Source organism: Nesoenas mayeri (genome assembly GCF_963082525.1).
Source record: "Nesoenas mayeri genome assembly, chromosome: 23".
Lineage (NCBI taxonomy): Eukaryota > Metazoa > Chordata > Aves > Columbiformes > Columbidae > Nesoenas > Nesoenas mayeri.
In genome coordinates, this window is record NC_137574.1 from 6,727,526 (window position 1) to 6,747,191 (window position 19,666).

At 52.3% G+C, this 19,666-nt stretch overlaps 1 protein-coding gene across 1 annotated transcript; it reads left to right on the plus strand.

Moving 5' to 3' along the window:
* Positions 1 to 374: 374 nt before the first annotated feature.
* On the plus strand, positions 375 to 3,986 carry LOC308048915 (ubiquitin carboxyl-terminal hydrolase 42-like; the record flags this gene model as incomplete). Its single annotated transcript, XM_080358243.1, has 9 exons — positions 375 to 492; positions 1,175 to 1,375; positions 1,819 to 1,929; positions 2,008 to 2,110; positions 2,259 to 2,326; positions 2,493 to 2,563; positions 3,106 to 3,188; positions 3,426 to 3,537; positions 3,792 to 3,986. The coding sequence occupies 9 exons, from the start codon at positions 375 to 377 to the stop codon at positions 3,984 to 3,986; spliced, it is 1,062 nt and encodes a 353-aa protein (XP_080214369.1).
* Positions 3,987 to 19,666: the final 15,680 nt, after the last annotated feature.

The window sequence follows — 19,666 nt, forward strand, 5'->3', positions numbered from 1 at the left end:
CCTCACATTGTGACACCCACTGCCCTGCATGTGCTCAGCGCAGCTGCAGCCCCAGCCCACACTGTCCGGCAGGACGGTGACGAGACAGGGTGTGAGCACGGAGCTGGCGAGAGCCCCCGAGCGTAGCCCACGTCTTTGATTGAGTTTGCGATTTAGAGAATCTTTTTGGTTGGAAGCGAACCTTTAAGATCATTGAGTCCAACCATACTCTCACTTGAGCTGCCCCTGGCAGACTCCCCTCTGCCCCCGGCAGACTTGTGCCGAGCACTCCCCAAGTGCAGCCCACGTCTTTGCCGGCTGCCCTTGGCAGACTCGTGGTGTTTCACCAAATCTTCCCCATTCCTCACCTATACCTCCTTCCCCAAACCCACGAGATGGCAGACAAACACCCCACCTGCCGCATGGTGGCCCTGGAGGAGGACAGGGCTCCCCAGGAGAGCAGCTCTCCAGCAGAGCCCCAGGAGCTGTGCATGGCCCAGCACCTGGAGATGGGTGAGTGAGGGGCCCTGAGTGTCTGGGCAGGGCGGGGGCCAGCGAGCGCTCCCTGCTCAACACCAGGATCACGTTTCCCTGCACGCTGGCAGGGGGGTTCCACAGGTGTTGGCCATGATGCTGCCTCAAGTCCAGGGCTGCTCCGAGCTGGGAGCCGGCCCCAGCACAGCCTCTGCGGGCAGAGGGGACCCAGCTCCTGCTCCAGGGCACGGGCAGCGAGAGGCAGCTGGGCGGGCAGGAGGCAGCCGTGCTGTGGGACGGGGACCTTTCCTGCTCGTCTCAAGCGAGTTCCTCACCCGCTGCACTGGGGGCTTTCCCCGTCCTGCCTGGCTCCAGCACCGCAGCCCGTCTGCCGGGCACCCTCCAGCCCTGACACACACGGGGAGACTGTGCCGGGGGTTGATCCAGGTCAAGACTCCAGAGGGAAAGGAAGGTTGCTCAGAGCACAGAAGTCAGAGTGCGGATTTGTTGCACTTTTGGCAAAGTAAGCAGACGGACACACTCTTTTCCAAAACTGTTCCTTGACCAGGAACTTTCAAGAGCAGTGTTAGGCTTCCCCCGGTGTTTCTGCATGGGAGGTTAGAGCTTGTATTCCTGGGTGCTCTGTCCAGAACTCAACTTTTCAATCTGCTTTTGTGCAAGAACGTGGACTCATCTCTCTTCCAATGTGGTTTCTTGGCAGTCGTTGCTGAGGGAATGGCTCCGCCGCAGAGGATCCTCTTTCCCCCAGAGAAGATTTGCATGGCCTGGCAGCACAGCCAGAGAGCTGGAGCGGGACTGCACAACCTGGGCAACACGTGCTGGCTCAACTCCATCCTGCAGTGCCTGACCTACACCCCGCCTCTGGCCAACCACCTGCTCTCTGGGGAGCACAGCCGGGCCTGTCAGTACTTTTGGGAACATTCCAGTACATCTGTTGAGCAGGGCCCAAGGGCTCCCAGAATCTGGAAGCTGATCTAGGAGAAAAGTGGCCCTTCTTTGTCAGCTCCCTGAGTTGGTGTTGTCTGAACACTCAAGCCTAGAAGCAGCTTGTTGTATCTGGATGTGTTCATCTTCAGAAAGGCACCTCTTTCTATCCCAGGCTCTTGGTCCCTGTTCCTGCAAGTTAACCTCCTTTGCTTACTGCACAGAAAGCTTCTGTCAGTTCAGCATCCCTCTGAAGAAAGCTTTCTGTGCATTAAAATGTCCTGGGCTTGTTGGGACTTGGGCACCTTGGGAGGAATGGAGAATTCTTAGAACTGCAAGATCCCCATTAGGTTTCCCATCGCTGTGGATATTTTGCAAACCTGAGGAGCTTCCCTCTCCCGTTCCTCCCTCCCTCTCCAGGTCGCCAGAAAGGCTTCTGTGTGATGTGCAGGATGGAAGTGCATGTTCAACAGGTCCTGCATTCCTCAGCCAGTGCCATCGAGCCTTGGGCTGTCATTGATTTTCTCACAGGTGAGTCAGTGCAGGTGCTGTGACATGATTGATGCCGTTCTTGTAGGAGAGAACTAGTAATTTCTTTTTTCTCTTTAGAAATAGGAGAAAATTTCCAGCATGGCAGGCAGGAGGACGCCCACGAGTTCTTACGCTGCACCGTGGATGCCATGCAGAGAGCTTGTCTGAGCGGAAACAGCGAGTAAGTGCAAGCAAATTGTGTTTCCAGCATTCCCAAACAAACCCCTTGGAGTCCTTGATGTCCTCCCCTCAAGGAGAACTATGCCCAGGGCATTCAGACAAAGCCAGACTCTGGGAGGACATAACTCCACCTTCTCGTTGCTTTGCAGCTTGGACATGTCGTCTCAAGCAACTACCATCATCCACCAGATCTTTGGGGGCTTTCTGAGATCCAGAGGTACTTTTCCACTACTATTGCTCTCCTTGGAATCGTCTGTGCCCTCCTGTTCTCGCATGCCTGCGATAACAGCCGATGGTGTGACTGGCGCAGTGGGTGTGAAGAGCGTAACCCGGCACAGTCAGTCGACTTCCCCCGTCACTGAGCATTTCCATTTGCCTTCCAGTCACATGCTGGAGCTGCCAAGCGGTTTCTGATTCCTACGAGGCCTTCCTAGATGTTCCTCTGGATATCAAAGTAAGAGAGTTTGTAATTGTGCTTCAAGACGTCACAAGGCCCCTGTAGTATTCCAGATCCCAAACAGTTGGCTTAAAAACGTACCTGACAAGAGAGGTTGGTGGTGGGCGGGAGGTGGAATGGCCTGTGTTCTGCAGAGGCCATGGCCGTGGTCTCCCTGTCGGTGCTGGTTTCAGCTGGACAGGCACACGTGCCCCTCTCTGCACTGTGACGTACCCACCTCCTTCTTCCCTTGCCCTCCCTCAGCACCCGTCTGGCTCCCAGGCTCGTGGGGGTGTTGTTTCCATCACTGGTGACACCCATACCATCGTAGCTGAACTGTGCGGTGCCACAAAGAGGTGGCTCTGGAGAACCCTGGGAATCCCTAGGAAATGAGGGAGATGTTCAGCATCACACACTCTTTCTGCCTCCTGGGCACTGCTTGCGGGTTCACAGGGGGTCTCCTCAGCGTCATCCAGCTGGTTTTTTTGCGTAAACTCCTCGTAAGTGTTTGGGTGTTGGAATTTCCCAGAGCTCAGGGCTCTCCCTTCTCACTCCTCCAGGCAGCCGCATCTGTCACCGCAGCTCTGGAAGACTTTGTGAAACCTGAGCACCTGGATGGTGAAAACTGCTTTAAATGTAGCAAGTAAGGCTATTACTGATGATGTATTCATACTAGATCCTGTGCAAAGGTGTCATTGAGCAGAAGTCAGCTTTTCACATTGGATTAAGGCACAGTAATGAGACGCAGGTTTTTTAACAGGGCGTTATGGTACTGAATAGCCTTAAAAGAGCACAGGGATGTGTGAGACAGGAAAGGCTGTCTGGCCTTTGGGGGAAAAAATGGTGTGTTTCAGCCCTTGGCTCTGTCCTGGCTTTCAAGGTGTGACAAGATGACTGCCGTCTCCAAGAGGTTCACAGTCCATCGTGCGCCCAAGGTTCTCACGGTGTGTCTGAAGAGGTTTGAAGCTTTCACCGGCGACAAGATCAGCAAGGTGTGTGCACAACTGGAGTGCAACGTTCTCTTCCTGGAGCGGGTTTCCCAAAGCTGGACGCTCTGTCGCAAGCTGCTCATGTTGAGATTTTCACGTTCCCTTCTGGGGACAGTTCCCGTGGGAAGACAAGTGTGTCCTCTGCTCCCAGAGAGCTGCTTTGGTCCACATGAGTTTCCTGCCACCCAACTCGGGACATATTGCTGTGTCCTGAAGTGTTCTGGGGTCATTGCTGAGCCCTCCTGGTCTCTCCGTAGGTTGTGGAGTATCCCCAGTACCTGGATCTTCGCCCGTACATGTCTCAGGCAGCTGGAGAACCGCTCCTCTACTCCTTATACGCCGTCCTCGTGCATGGAGGTGGCAGCTGCCGTGCAGGACACTACTTCTGCTACATTAAGGTGAAAAGCGACTTCCTTCTGAACAAAGGAAAAATGTATCCTGGGGAAAACTGACTTTCCTGGCCGTGTTACTGACAGCCAAGGATTTGAGGGGAGAAGGTTTCCTCAGTGGCTGGAATGCATATGTTTTGAACACCGCTGGTTCAGCAGTTTGTGGCCTGTGTTTTGTGGAGAAGCCGTGCCATTCATCTCCAGATATCGACGCTTTACTTTGCAGGCCAGTGATGGACTGTGGTACCACATGAATGACAAGTCTGTGGATCTTTGTGACAGTGACACAGTCCTCACGCAGCAAGCCTATTTACTGTTTTACATCAGGTAATCACAATTTTTAAACTGTGTTCAGAACACATTTCCTTTTCCTGGCTTTGCTATTTTTCTTCTCATCCTGCGGAGTGTTTCTGTCATAGCAGACAATTACCACCTGCATCCTTCAGCCCAACCACATTTCCCATTTGTGGTCCCAGTTGCATCTTCTCTGTCATATAAACTGTTCCAAGAAAATGCCGGAACCCGGAGGAGGCTGCAGGAACAGCCCTCAACAGAGATCCCTCTTTTTTTCCCCAGGTGCTCTGATTTGGAGGTTGGACAAAGGGCTTCTTCCTCACCAGCACCATCAGAAGCCCGTTCCCTCCTCAGTCAGTGGGCAGCCGGCAGCAAGCAGGTGGGTTCTGTGGGACAGCAGCATCTGCCCCGTAGGACTAAGGTGGCTGTGGGGAGGTGGTCAGGGCACCAGATGGACAGTGGGTTTCTTTTGGGGATCTTGGCAGCGCTCTCCTTTCCCTCCCACACGGCAGCTTTCTGCACAGTTGCAGCACGGCTCCCACTCCCAGCATCCACCTGGATCTATCCCATTTGTCCTCCTTGGCCCCTCTGCAGCCTCAAGGAGCCTTTGGGAGGCCATTAGCTGTTCCCTCCCAGCTTCTGGGGGTTCCCCACTGGTGGGTCCTGTCAGGAGGAAAGGGCAGGAGCTTCTCACAGCTCTCTTTGCAGGACATGGCGGGGGGCATGGAGGACTCTCCAGAGGACAGCAGCTCATCCGCACCAGCCATCACCAGCCAGCAAAGCCGGGCAGGAGCCCAGGAGGCAGCTGCGGGCTGGCCGTGCCCCATCTGGCCAGGCAGGATCAACAGCAGCTCCTCCGCGGGCTCCTGCTTGCGTCAGTTCTTCCATGGCTTTCTCAGGCTGGTGTCCACAAGGAAAGCTGCGTGCCCGCTGCGCTGTCACCCCCGTGACCGTGTGCTCCACTCTGCACGAGAGGACAGCAGCAAAGAGGAGCGGGGATTCAGCCCTTCTGCCCCCTGCCAGGAGAACGGCACCAGGGAGAGGCCCAGGAGCAGATCCCCGCACTGGGGCAACGATCTCCGCAGCTGGGTTGTGGAGACCGCGGACTATGAACATTCAGACGGGAGGAGGGGGAGAACCAGTCCCCTGAGCTGTGACCGCACTCACAGGGACAAGGCAGCTCCAAGACCCTCCAATGGCAGCTCCCAGTCTGCACCAGCACCTCCAGTGCCCTCCAGCAGCAGCTCCCAGTCTGCACCAGCCCCTCCAGTGCCCTCCAGCAGCAGCTCCCAGTCTGCTCCTGCCCCCAGAGCTGCTCAGGGGCAAACCCGGCCAAGGCGGAGAGATCGGAGCAGATCTCTGCGGCGGGACTATGATCTCCACAGCCGGTTTCTGGAGATCACAGACCAGCATCACTCAGCAAGGAGGACGAGGAGCTGGAGAACAAGTCCTCCACAGTCTGACCGAGCCCTAAGGGGTGATGCGTCTCCAGGGCCCTCCAGCGGCAGCTCCCGGTGTCGTTCCTCACGCAAAGCTGCTCGGGGGCAGACCCAGCTGAGGCAGAGGGAGCGGAGCAGATCCCCGCGGCGCCGCTATGATCTCCACAGGCAGTTTGTGGAGATCATGGACTGTGACCCCTCAGCACAGAGGAGGAGGACGAGCAGGAAGGCTTCAGTGCCTGCAGAGGCAGATGAGGAAAACGGTCGGTGGCGACGGGGGCAGATTGCAGCCTGGATGAGGGAGGACACAGCTGGGATCGCTGCTCAGAAACACTCACTGGGCACCAGCGGGCAGAACAGCCAAAGCCACGATTAAAAACAAACTCCTGTTGGCCTCGTGTGTGTCATTCATGGGGTGTTTGCTTCTCTGTGGGTTCTGAGGCAATTGGAGAAATCTCCATTCTGAGAAGTCTCTGTGGTGGGTTTTGGGAGCTGTGTGTTGTGTGTGCCCATCTTGCCGTCCCTTCTGTTTCAATGTGGAGTTGTAAGGAGTCACTGGAAGGGGGAATGTTGTTTTTGGAACTGCTCTGGCACCTGACCCCAGCAGGGGAAGGACTCCGAGACAGCAGCCTACGAATCCTTAACGTAAAACAAAGTCCATTGGAAATAATCCCAGAATCCAAACTGATTACTGTATTTAAAAAGTTAATCTAGGGGGAAGGGTAACCAAAGAGCCAGGAATCCATATTTTGAACAAATCAATAAGGTTAGAGGGTTGTTAGAATTAGATGGATGAGACAGGTAAACTGAGGCAGGCAGTGGGTAGTCTGTAAACCCTGCAGCACCAGCCGATGGGAGCAGGGGGGGGATGTGCAGCTGGGATCGGCGGATCTGTAAGCGGGGGCTTTTTGTCCTGTTCCCGGTGCCTGTCTTTGGGCAGAACACCTGGTCTTGCAAAACCGTTTATAAAATACGCTTTGCTGAGAGATGCTGCCCGGGCCTGTTCCATTGGCGAGGTGATTGTTTCCTACAGCAGGATCTGCAGCAGCAGTTTGGCAGGACCAGAGGGCCCATGCGGTCAGAAAGCGCAGCAGACAGCTGGGACGTGGGGTCACGGCACCAAACCCAGCTCGGGTGGAACCAAGAGGGTCCCCTCGTGTTCAGGCCCAAAGCGCCATCCGTAGCATCTGCCCGTCCTTCTGAGCGCCCAGAGCCTCCTTCTTGGGGCCAAATCCTCATGTTTAGGGTCCCCACGTGTCTTTCATCACCCGTGGCCTTTGCTCAGGGCCCACAGCTTCATTTTCAGGTGCAGCTCGCTGCCTGGCAACAGCCGCCCGGAAGTCTGGGGCCAGTCAGGGGATGAAATGCAGCCAATCACATTGGAGGAGGCGGGGCAAGTCATGTGATTGAAATGTAAGCAGCCAATCAAGCTTTGAGACCTGCAGGACAGTTGGCGACAGTGGAACAAACTGGGCAGCGATCAGGGGCGGGCTGTGCTGGCTGAACCAATCACACCTGGTGGGAGTGTGGCACATGGATGATTGACAAATGGTCTGACCAATCATTTGGTGGGGACAGCAAGTGGGAAATCCCAGACAGCCAATCAGAGGAAACAATGCCTCAGGGAAGGCGGACACTGTGGAGGGAGTGACCCCTCAGGCAGCCAATCAGAGAGAGCATCGCCTCAGGGCAGGGTGAGCCCCAAACCAGGGCGGAGTCACAGCCCAGGCAGCCAATCAGCTGCAGGATCAGCTCAGGGGAGGAGACTGACAGCCCTCCCGCCCAATGGTGGCGCAGCGCAGGCGGTTGCTCTGCAGGCGGCCAGAGTGAGTTTTGCCATGGGCCTGCGGAGCTGCCCCAAGGCTGAGCAGCCCCCGGCCCAGCCCTGGGGCCCTGGGGATGTTGTTGCTGCCTCTGGCTCAGGTGTGCGTGGGCTGCTCTGGCCTTGTTCTCCTGGGCGGGGGAGGGGGCAGGGGGCACTTGCTGGAGAGGAGCTGCTGGGGCTGGAGCTGGAGAGAGCAGGAGAAGGGGAAGCAGCTGGAGGGTGAAGTGCAGGGGATCCCCACAGCTGCTGCTGCAGCTGCACAGAGACAGCTGCCCCTCTGGGTGAGGAAGAGTCCCTGTGAGCAGCCTCAGCAGAGCAGATCACACACCTGCACCGCAGGGTCTGTGTCAGTGAGGAGAATTACTGTACGGCCGTATAGTGTGTGTGTGTGGTGTGTATCCGGGAAGCCACGTGCTGTGAGAGCTGTCAAACACCGATGTGTTCTCTTGGGTGCAGGATGGGCGAGCGACTGGAGCTACAGAATAGGAGGGGAGGAAAAGACAGACAGACAGAAGTGCCTGAACTCCACAACTTGCCTGGCAGTGCAGAGAGCAGGAACTGTGGTGAGTCCTGGGCCCTTGGGGTCATTTCATCCTGTTTTATGTTCCAGTTCTCCCTGCTCCCTCCTCTTTCCTGCTGTGTCCTTCTTCCTCTTCATCTCTTCTCTCTCTGTCCCTCTCTGCTGCTTCCTCACCATTTCCCCACCCTTCTCCATCTCTGTGCAGGGTTTCTCGTATCTCCCTCTCTGTCTCCACCCCTCTGTGTTTCTCATCATCCCTGGTTTCTCTTTGTTGTCACTCTGGTCTGTTGCTCTGTCCTGCTCCCTGCCCCATCATTTCTCACTGTATGTCTCTGTCCTGCTCCCTGCACCTGTCCTGGTTTTCTTTCTGTCTTCCTTGCCTGTTCCCAGTCCCATCCTTTCTCACTGTATCTCCCCTGTCCAGCTGGCTCTGCCTTTTCTTTGTCTTCTCTTCCTCTTTCCTGCTCCTCAGCCCTCTTTTCCTCTTCCTCCAGCTCATTTCTACATGTTTTTCCTTTTCAGTCTCTTCGTTTTCGTCCAAACTTTGCTTTATTTCTCAGTAAAGACTTTCTTTTTGTCTCTTCTTCTGTACATCCCCCTCCCTGTCTTTCTCTACCCGCTTCCTGCTTCTCCTCCTCCCCCCTCCCCATCCCTCTGTCCTGCTCATCAGCCCTGCTGTTTCTTCCTCCCTGTTTCTTCACAGCTCCTTGTCCCTTTCTGCCTTGATCTCTCCATCTCTCCATCCTTTTCCCTGTGTGTTTCTTTCTCTCTCAGCTCCTCTGTCTTCTCTCTTGTCTGATTTGTCTCTCTCTAGTCCTCTGTCCTTCTCCTCAGCAGCTTCAACTGAATGACCAGGTGTCCCTGCACTCTGGTGTTTCCTCATCCCTGCCCTGGGGAAGATCTGTGTCTGTAGGGCTGGGCATCATTTAGGAGCTGGTCTCCTTCTGCAGACAGCAGAGCTGGGTGCAGCTGCAGCAGAGGTTGTTCTCAGCTGCTGCTTATGCACTTGTTGGAAGAGCGGCTGTGGGCCTTCTTTGGAAGGGAGGTTTCTTGTTCTGTGCTTACTGCTCCTCAGGACCCTGTGCAGGAGCGGTGTTGGGGTCTGCAGGGACGGGTGGGACCTGCTGTGACTCCTGGTGAATGTGAACTCAACTTGTCCTGATGTCCTCGAATGAAACCAGACTGAGCGTGGATGGTTTTCTTGCCTGTTTCAGTTCTAAACTACATGTTTGGCACTGAAGAACATGAGACTTTGTGCTGTTTTCCAGATGTCAGTGGCTGTGAATCAGCTGAGAACATCACTGCCTTAGGTACCAGGGCAGGTGGTCTGTGATCAGGGATGTGAACTTGCATGGCAGTGCTTTTATGAACATTTTAGGGTCTTGCCACTTGAAAGCCCTTCATTTTCCTAGAAATTTGAAGATGATATTTCTTATTTGGAGGTTCAGACTCTGGTTGGACTTGATGTTGACTGGTCCATATAATGGGGTCCATAAAATAAGAATCTCGCTTCCTTGTTGTTTTCTTACACTGTCTGAATTTGGTAAGCGAGAGCAAGAGTGGTTGACAGTGTCTGTTTGTTGAGAGTAGCGTATTCCTGACTCTCCCTCTTTGTATGGTGAAGGTTTCTGCCTGCACTATGATTTTGCTGGGCTGTGAGGTTGTGTTGGAGCAGCAGAGGTAAGAAGTGGTGGCTTTAAAGGCATTGAAGCTGTGGTAAAACTAGCAGGTAAAGCTCGTTTCTTCCTAGAGAGCAGCCTGACAAAAATAGTTACAAGTAAAGACCCTTGAAGTTGGCTTTTTTTTTTTTTTTTAATTTACTCTTAATATGGAGCTTTTGGTATTGATTGTTTGATTGATTGATTGATTGATTTCTGGGAAGCAAGAAGTGAGAGCCTGTGCACTCCCATAGGCAGCGCTGCCTCCCAAAATAGGTTCACCCTTCTCCACTCCTGTTCCTCCCATGCTCGTGCAGAACAAGGCCATGCAGTCGTGTGCAGATGTGGTGATTCCAATGTGACTATGAGGTCACAGCCCCACGGTGACGTGCTGTGCTGTGTCTTGGCAGCAGCAGCATCATGGTGGGAGCGTGGGGGCCATGGTCCTCACCCTCGTCCTCCTGCTGGTGTCCCTGCCAGCCCGGGAGGCCCAGGCTGCTCCAGCCGAGCGCAGGGAGCAGGTGGGCGGGCAGGGGCAGCACCCAGCCCCGAGCAGCTCAGCAGGGCAGCAGTGGGGCCAGGGCTGGGGCTGGGGCCGGGAGAGCAGCCGGGCTGGGCCGGGCAGGGCGAGCCAGGCAGCACCAGGGTGTGGGCAGGGGGCAGACGCCCCGCAGGGAGGGGAGAGGGGCTGCGGCTGCTTCAGGGGCAAGTTGTGGGCAAGCAGGGGCTTGGAGTGGTGGCTCAGGGGCAGAAACCAGCACTGAGTCCCTGTGGGGCCCTCCCTGCCCCCCAGCCTCGTGCCACACGGCCCCATCCCAGGGCACGCTTTGAGCCTTTGGGCCTGTTTCAAATCAAAGCTGAGATTGCTTTGGCCCTTTGGGCCAGTTTTGAGCTAAATCTGGGCACATTTGTGCCCTTTGGGGTCGTTTCTGCCTAGATCTGGGAGCTCTTTGGCTTTGCAGTCCAGTTTATACCCAAATCTGGGGGTGTTTGGGCCACTTTTTTACCCAAATCTGGGCATACTTTGACTTTTTGGTCCAATTTCACCCCAAATCTGGGGATGTCATACCCCTTTTTGGCCAGTTTTGATCCAAATCTAGTGGTGCTTTGGTTTTTCTGGCTCTTTTTACCCTATATACTCAGGTGCTTTTGCCCATTTTTTCTCCTAATGGAGGTGCTGTGTTCCCAAATATGGGATATTTTCACCTTTGCCAGCAGTTTTGCTCCCAAATGTGAATGGTTTTGCCGCTTTTGGCCACTTTTTGCCGAAATACTCAGAATCTTTTGCCTGTATTGGCCAATTTAGCCCCCAAATATTTGGAATACTTAGTCACTTTTCCAGTTTTCTCCCTAAATAGGGCTAATTCTCTGCAATATATGGGCATTGTTGTCCTAAATATGCTGTGCTGTGTTTTGTTTTGTTTTTTCTCTCTTCTTTATGTCCTCTTTTACCCGAAATGCAGGAGTATTGGAGTATTGCTCTGTGAGCCTGGAAACCTCTCTGATCTGTGATGACTCCAGGCCATGGCATTGGCAGAGTTGATTGAGCTTCTCAGCTGGATCCTGGTTATGAGCCTTGGGCTGTCCCAGGGGTAAGTTGTCACTGTCTGTCTGCTTGAAGGAATACACACTCACATTTTAATAGGTTATTAATGTGTGATTGTACCCAAGATCATCTCAGAGGCTTTTGAAAAGCTTTTTGTGCCTTGGTGGTGTTACACAGACAAGAAAACCTGCTAGGTCTCAGCAAAAAGGTCACCCATGTTCCATTTCTAGCTGTGGGAACGTACACCTTTGTATGTGTCCTGTGTCATTACCTCACCCCCTCCCATCACTGCAGGTGACTGAGGAAGAAGGAGATCACAACATGCCATGGAAGCTCCTCCCCTGTGTTTGACTCCCTGTTTGGTTCCTGCAGTCCATGCTGATCAAGCCTCTTGGTGTAATCCTGATCCAGAGCCTGGGGCAATCCCAGGGTAAGTGTTCAGTCTTCATTGGTCACTGGCCTTTTGCATTTGTTGATATTTGGTTTATTATTTGTTAATATTTTCCTGCAATAGTTGTGCCTTGCAGTAGCCAGCAGGCTCTTTGCTAGAAGAAACATGGATGATCATTTTTGCCCTGGTGCTCCATGCTCCCACCTTAGTGTGGGTTTTCTTTTGTGTGCGTGAGAGGTGTCCTGGTCAGAAGGCCCTGAGAGCCCCCATGTTTGTCCATCTGGTCCTTGAGGGGTGTTGCATGTGGCCTGGACACAGTGGTTTGGAAGCTGCCAGGTCCCAGCCAAGGGCTCTGCAGCCCCTCTGCAGCTTTGGCAATTTCAGCATGCGTCTGGGTCCCGTGTTGTTGCCTGACCCCCGTCCAGGCACTGCAGGTCACTGAGGACAAGGTAGATCACAACGTGAAATGGAAACTCTTTTCCTTTCTGCTTGATTCCAGCCGTCCCTGTAGGCAGCGGCTACTTGACTTCTTGACTTGAGTCTGTCCGTGAGCCTCGGGGCGATCCCACAGGTACGACCTTGGAACAAATGAGCGTTTCCATGTTAATTTTCTGTTCCTGTGAAATTTAGCTTGCTACTTTCTTGGCTGACGCTCGGTCACGCAGAGGGGAAGTGGGTCCGCCTCAGCGCTGTGCCCCAGAGGGCTCTGCCTTGCAAAGCTCTTTGCCAACCGCTCCATCTCTGCGCTGCTCGCAGTGCCGGCTGCCGAGCCAGCGGCAGGTTGGGCTGAGTTTAGAGCTGGGTGAGCTCCAGGGAGTCCTTTCTCCTGACAGCTCCAGGCCTGGTTAGTGGCCACTGCAAGGGCTGGATAAATGTTGGCAAGATGCTTCTGACGGGAAGGGAGAGAGGAGCTGCCACTGGGATGGGTTTGGATCCTGAGGACACAGCGGTGGGTGACAGGGGTGGCCATTGCGGAGGGGCAGTGTGAGCTCTGGTGCTGCTGTCTCCAGGTTGGATCACCAGACCCAGGCCACCATGCTGGTTCACCAGATCTTTGGCGGATCCCTGTGGTTCCGTGGTGAGCGCTGGCTGCCAGGTCCTGGGCCTGTGACTCTCAGGGCAGCGGTTTCCCTGAGAGCCTTGCAGTACAGATCTTTTGGGAAAACTGCTGAGTGTGTGTAACTTATCCAGAGGTGCAGCTGGTCAGTCTTGTGGTTCCTGTGGGTTGTGGCGTGTGTTGTAGTGATGAAAAAAGCTGTTGGCTGGGGGCCCCCAGCTCTTTGCCACCAGCTGAGGAACCCATGTTGGCAGTTATGTAGCAGCACTTGCTGTCCAAGCACACAGTGGAATTGCACGCTGTGAATCCTGGTGCCGACATCCCAGAGCCCAAAGCTGGAGAGGGGGAACACGGCAGCTGCCTGTGCTGTGCTGGGGTGGTGTTGGGTGCAGGTGTTGTGCCAGGGTGTGCTTCCTGCTCTTGCTTTTGCAGTGAAGTTCTGAGTGTGCAAGAGCATCTGGGAGAGCTCTGACCCTTTCCTGGAGCTGGTGCTGGAGATCAGGTAGTGGGGCAGGGTGTGGGTGGGGGGAGCTCTGCTCTCACAGGGGATGTTCCTGCAGCTGCACCGTTACTGCTCTGGAGGCTGCTTAACTGCCAGTGTCAGGCAGGGTGCAGGCAAGAGGGAAGCAGCTTCTGTTGTTGTGCTGCCTCTGTCTGGCAGAGCAGAGCCTGTTGCCTGAGCATGAGCCACGACTCCTCCATTGAGGCTCCATGGGACTGGGGACAGTACAGCCGTCCCTCATGGCATGCTGGCCAGTGCCTGGCTGGGGGCAGGCTCAGGGGTTTGGTGCAGCCTGTGGCCCTGTGCTCATGCTCTGTTTTATCTCTTGGGGCCAGCGTCTCGGATCAGATGAAAAAAGCTGTGACCAACAGACTCAGGTCTTCACCAGCGACAGGCAAGGTGAGTCCTGAAGGCTGTTCTGGGCCAGAGCTGCAGGAGCTGCTGCCCCTCTGCCTGCTCTGCGAGGGCAGGTGGGCTGCAGCTTGGCAGGGAGGCAGGCACTGCACCCAATGGACAGGGGTGAGGGAGGATGACTTGCAGGAAGGATCCTGCTCAGTTAAGAGTTGCTGTGTGAGCTTGGAGGGGATGGGATTGCAGTATCACCCTGTGTCCTTGGCACAGTGATTCAGCCTGGTGGCCCAAAAAGCTGCTCGCCCTCCTGCATCTGCCTCCTGTACCCATACCAGTTCAGAGTTCCTGCAACAGCAGCAGCACAAGTGGGGCCAAAGCAGAGCTGTCCTGGCAGAGCTCCTGGGAGAGCAAGCAGCCACCTACCTCACCCAAGCTGCTGCTGGAGCCCATCCCCAGCCAGGAGCCCAGGGGCAGTGGGGAGAATGCTGAGACCCTGGAGAGGGACTCCTGCAGCAGCGGTGCTGCCAGCCCAGTGCATGGCACAGCGGGGATCTGCCCAAAGCGTCCCAGAAGGCCCAGGGTGGAACCAGCAGCTTCTGCACATCTCAGGAATCAGGCTGTGGCATGGACCTCCCTACTGGCTCCAGCACCAAGATGGCTGCACCCAGAGACTCCAAACTGGCAAAATTGAAATCCTCCCTGTTGGCCAATGCTGCTCTGGAGCTCAACATCACCATGTCACCACCACCAGCCATGAAGCTGGTGCATTCTGCCAAAAAGTGAGCCTGAGCTTCTGCCTGGAGTCTTCGACAGGCACCTTGTGTCTTCTGAGCTGGAGATTGTGTTGGGGAGAGTGTAGACCGGATGCTGGGTGTCTTGCTAAGCTGGAGGCAGACAGGGAGAGCCCCTCAGCCCCAGGGCTGCAGCAGTTGCTCTGGTTTGGGGTACAGGGCCAGGTCCCCGCTGTTGTTCCCATCCCTGATTAAGGCTGGAGAAACGCCTCCTGTTTCTTGCTCAGGACAGAGGGGCGGCTGTGCCAGTCCCTGGAGCGGGGTGGCCTCACCAATCTTCTCTGAGTGTCTTGTCCCCTGGGGCCATGGGAGCAGGTGACTCCCCAGCTGGAGGCTGCAGAGTCTCCTCCTCCCCAGGCAGGGGCTGGGACCGGCCCTCTGGGCGCCGCTGTGCAACCAGGGCTCAGGACACTGCGCTGGGGTTTCTGTTGTTTAAATTTCCTTCCTTCCTTTTTCCATTTCTTCTTCTAAGAGAAAACACTTCTGATTTGTTGACCAGCCCCCAATTTCTTCTCCCCTTCTGTGTCTTTACCCTTCCTTTTTCTCTGGGCTCAACTTCTTATTTTCTTCTCTTGCCTCATGGAAACCTCTTTTCTTTAGATCACCAAGTTTGTTTTTTTTTTTTTCATGTCAATAACTGCAGCGCAGCATCCTGTGGAAGGCGAGCAGAAGTGACCATTGCACACCACCTCATTCACAATTTGCCAAACACACCTACCCCATGGACACCACCCACCCCAACTCCTTGGCCTTTTGGCAAGTCGAGGTAAGTGGTGCCAGTCGCTCCCAGGCTGCTGCACGGCAGCAAGGCCAGTAGTCCACGAGGCAACTGTCTGACATGGCAGGTGGCCCGCGGGAGTGATTTCAGCAGCCACCTCTCCTGTTCTCTTGAACTGGCTAAGATGGGAGCAGTTGGGTTCTGTGCTTGTGCACTGTGGAGTGTGGAGGAAGAGGGGGGCTCCTGCTCCTGACTTGGCCTTCAGATCATGTCAGCCTCTTTTCCTGTTCTGCAGGCTGTCCTCATCTGCTCTCCGTTGGCCAAATCCTGAAAAGCCGACCTTCAGCTTCATCCTCAGCTCAGCCCTTTGGCTCCCAGCCTCCCCGTGACCACCTGTTCCACTGCCCACCCTTCGCACCACCTTCCTCCCTGCAGCAGCGAGAAGGAGCCCAGCCAGGTCACCCCTGGTTCCTCCAGGAAGTGTCAGTGTAGGCAGCCCCGTGGAGCAGACAGCAGCCCCTGTGCTCTGGCTGTGAAGGACAAGGATCAAGCCTCCAGCCCCCAAGGAAGAAGAAGAAGAATCTCACAGGAGGGCTCAGTGTCCCCTGCGGGGAAGGAGGTGGCAGGCAAGGGTCCCAGCGGTGGCAGGGAGGCACCCAGCTGTCAGCACCGAAAGATCAGGCCCGTGGTGCCAATGTCAGGCCCCAGGACCTGTCTGGACACAGAGCCCATCTGCCCCCTCAAGAGGAAGAAAAGGAGGAGAACGGAGGAGACAGAAAAGTGCTGCTCAGGGTTAGAATGAGGTTTAGCATTAGGATTACAGATTGTGGGTAAGGGTTAGAATGAAGGCTTGGGTTTAGGTTTAGTGTTTAGGATTTGAGTTAGTGATAGGGTTAAAGTTAGGTTTAGGGGTTAGGATTAGGATTACAGTTTGCTGTTAGGTGCTAGGGTTAGACTTGGGGTTAGTGAAGAGTATTATGGTAAGTAGTTAGGGTTAGGGGTAGGGACAGAGTTAAGGTTGGGTTTTGGTTAGAGGTAGGTTTATGGTTCAGGTTTAGCTTTAGTGGTTAGGATTAGGGTAGGGTTAGGGATGAAGAATTGTCATTGTAGTTAGTGGTATGGTTTGTGGATAAGGCAAATGGTTAGATTTTGGGTTTAGGATTAGGATTAGGGGTCTGGTAGTGCTTGGAGTAGTGGTTAGGGTTAAGAGTTAGTGTTAGAGCGATGGGTAGAGTAAGGGTTGTAATTTGGGGTAGAGGTGGGGTTAGCGGTTAGGACCAGGATCAGAGTTTTGCTTAGGGTTATCATTTGTTGGTTATGGTTTCTTGGCTAGTGTGTATTAGTTAGGTTTAGAGTTAGGATTAGGTTGGTTTAGGGGTTAGGGTTATAGTTAGGATTAGGGTTTGTGATTAGGGTTAGTGGTTAGTATTTGAGTCCTAATTAGAGGCAGGGTTAGACTTAGCCTTAGGGAAAAGAATTAATTTTAGTTGTAGGGATAGGATTTGGGTTAGTGTTAAGGTGTAGGGGTTATTGTTAAAGTAAGTATGAGGTTTAGAATGAGGCTTGCAGGCTAGGGTTGGGGTTAAGGTTTAGGAGTTAGGTTTAGAATAAGTGTTAGGGGTTTGTTTTTGTGGTTAGAGTTAGAAGTAGAGTTAAGGACAGGGTTATAGTAAGCAGTTAGGACTTAGGGTTATGGTTATAGTTAGGCTTAGGGTTAGATTAGGGTTATTGTTAGGGTTTGGTGTTAGGGCTTTGGTTAGGGCTAGAGTTAGCATTAGGTTTCAGGTTTAGACTTAGGGTTAGGATTTACAGTAAAGGTTAGAGTTAGGGTAAAAATTAGGGCTTAATTTAAGGGTTAAGTTAGGGTTAGATTGAGAGTTAGGGTTAGAATTTGGTTTAGGTTTAGCATTTAGATGAGGGTTAGGTTTTAGACAAGGTTGAGGGTTAGTGTTAGATAAGGTTTTGGGCTAGGGGATAGAGTTAGGGTTAGAGTTTGGGATAGGCTTATGGAGCATGGTTAAGGTTAGTGTTTGGGGTCAGGGTTTTGAGTGAGGGTTATGGGTCAGGTTTTGGGTTAGAGTTAGTCTTAGAGCTGGGATTAAACTTTGGGCAAGAGGTTAAAGTATAGCATTAAGGGTTAGGGTTAGGAGTTTGTGTTTGTGTTTTATGAGGTTTAGGTTAGGGTTACGTGGTAGGGTTAAGGTCTAGGGTTAGATTTAGGGTAAAGGTAAGTGTTAGGAGTTACAGGTAGGGTTAGGCTTAGGAATTAGGGGGTTGGGTTAGATTTTGGGGTTAGGAGTTTGAGCTAGGGCTAGGGGGAAGAGTTACATTTAGGGTTAGAAATAGGGTTAAAGGTAGGGCAAGGGGTCAGAGTTAGGGTTAGAATTCCTGTGTTTGAGTTAGATGAGGTTTAGGATTAGGGTTATGTGTTAGAGTTAGGCTTTAGGGTTAGGAGTTATGGTTAGTGCTAGAGTTAGGAGCTAGGGATTAGTCTGAGAGGTAGGGTTTGAGGTTCGGGTATCTATTTGCATTGGGGTTTGGGTTAGGTGTTCAAGTATGAGGGGTAGGATTTGATTAGTATTGGAGTTTGAGAGTAGTGTCAGTGGAAGTGGTTAGGGTTAGCGGTTAGTTTTAGGAGGTAGGGCTAGGGTTAGAGTTATGTTTAGAGTCAGGTTTAGGGTTAGAGTTAGGGGTAGGGTCAGGGTTTGATTAGGATTAGGGTTAGAATTAAGGTTAGGGCTTTTGGGTTAGGGTTAGGGGTAGAGTTTGGTTTTAGATTTAGGCTTAGATTTGTGATTACAGTAAGAAGGCTAAGCATTAGGTTTAGAGTTGGAGAATGAGTTAGGGGTTACATTAGTGTTCCGTTAGAGTGAAGAGAACTGGGTAGAATTTAGGATTAGGCTTAGGGTTGAGGGAGTAGCATTAGTGGACATAGTTAGGAGTAGCTTAGGTGTAGGAGTTGGGACTTGGGGTAAGATTTAGGGGTTGGGGTTAGAGTTAGGGATAGGAAATATAATTAGGATTAGAGTAAGGGTTAGATTAAAGTTTAGGGGTTAGGCAGTAGTGTTAGAAAAGGTGGTTAGGCTTAGGTTTTAGAATTCTGTTGGAGATAGGGGTTCGGGTTCATGGTTAGGGAGTAATGTTATTGTAAATGGTTAAGATTAGCATAGGCGATTAGGTTTAGGGGTGAGGCTAGAGTTAGGGTTAGAGTTAGGGTTAGGATTCTGTTTAGAGGTCAGGTTAGGGTGAGATTCCATGTTAGGGTTAGTGTTGGATTAGGTTGGTTTACAGGTTGTGGTTAAAGTTAAGTTAGTGATAGGGTTATGGTCAGGTTAAGGTTAGGGTTTACGTTTAGTGTTAGGACTAGGTTTCAAGTTAGGGTTAGAGTTAGTATTAGGGTTTAGGCTTACCATGAAGGTTTTAGTTAGTGTTAGGGGTCAGCATTAGGGTTATCATGTTTGTGTTAGGGAGTAGTGTTACGGTTAGTGGAACTGGTTAGGGTTAGGTAGGGTTAGTTTCAGGGTTTAGGGGTTATTGCTCGAGTAAGGGTGAGGTTTAGATTGATGGTTACTGGCTAGGGTTAGGGTTAAGGTTTAGGGCTGAGCTTTAGAGTCAGCTTTAGGGGGTTGGTGTTAGTCTTAGGTATTAGGGAGAAGAATTAGGGTTAGATTGAAGGATAAGATTATGGCTAGGATAAGTGTTTAGGACTTAGGTTTGGGTTTATAGTTCCTTTTAGGGTTAGATTGGAGTCAGTGATTGGGTAGCGTTACCAGTTAGGGTTTGATGTTAGCGTTAGATTTTGGGTTGGGGGTATTGTTAGGTTAGGGTTTGGATTTCTATTTATGTGATGTTGGTCTTAGGGTTAGAGTTAGGGGTTTGTCTTAAATTTTCAGATTAGATTTAGGATTAGTATTTAGGTTTACATTTAGGCTTAAGTTTTAGGATTTGGTTTAGGTTAATGGTTGGATTAGGGTTAGTGTTAGGGGTTCCAGAGTTGTCTTAGCGGTAGAGTTAAGTTTTGGGTTTAGATTTAGGGGTAGGGTTAGATTAAGGTTTAGGGTTAGCATCAGGGTTAGGGCATTGAATTAGTTTTAGTGTTAGGGTTAGAGGTTGGTCTTAGATTTAGCCTTTGCTTTAGGATTACAGTAAGTGCTTGGACTAACATTAGAGGTTTAGATTTAGGGATAAGTGTTAGGGGTAGTGTTAGAGTTATTATTAGGGTTTGATTAGGATTAGGTTTAGGGTTTATGGGTAGGGATGTGGTTAGTGGTAAAGGTTAGTATTAGGGTTAGTGTTAGAGGTAAGGATTAAGGTTAGGGGTTAGGGAATAGTGTTAGTATAAGCAGTTAGGCTTCATGTTTAGGGGGAAAGGGTAGGAATATGGTTAGGGTTAGCACTATGTCTAAGTATTACAGTTATAGTTAGGTTTAGGTTAGGGGTGAGTGTTAGGGGTTAGAGTTAGAATTAGGCTTAGGGTTAAGGGTTAGAGGTCAGCTTAGGGGTCACTGTTGCAATTTTGATTAGATTTAGGGTTAGAATTAGGCTTAGACTTTAGACTTAGAGTTAAGATTTGAGTTAAAGATATGGATTAGGATTAGGGTTGGGGTAAGGGGGTTGGATTAGAGTTAGATGTTGGGGTTAGGAGTTTTGT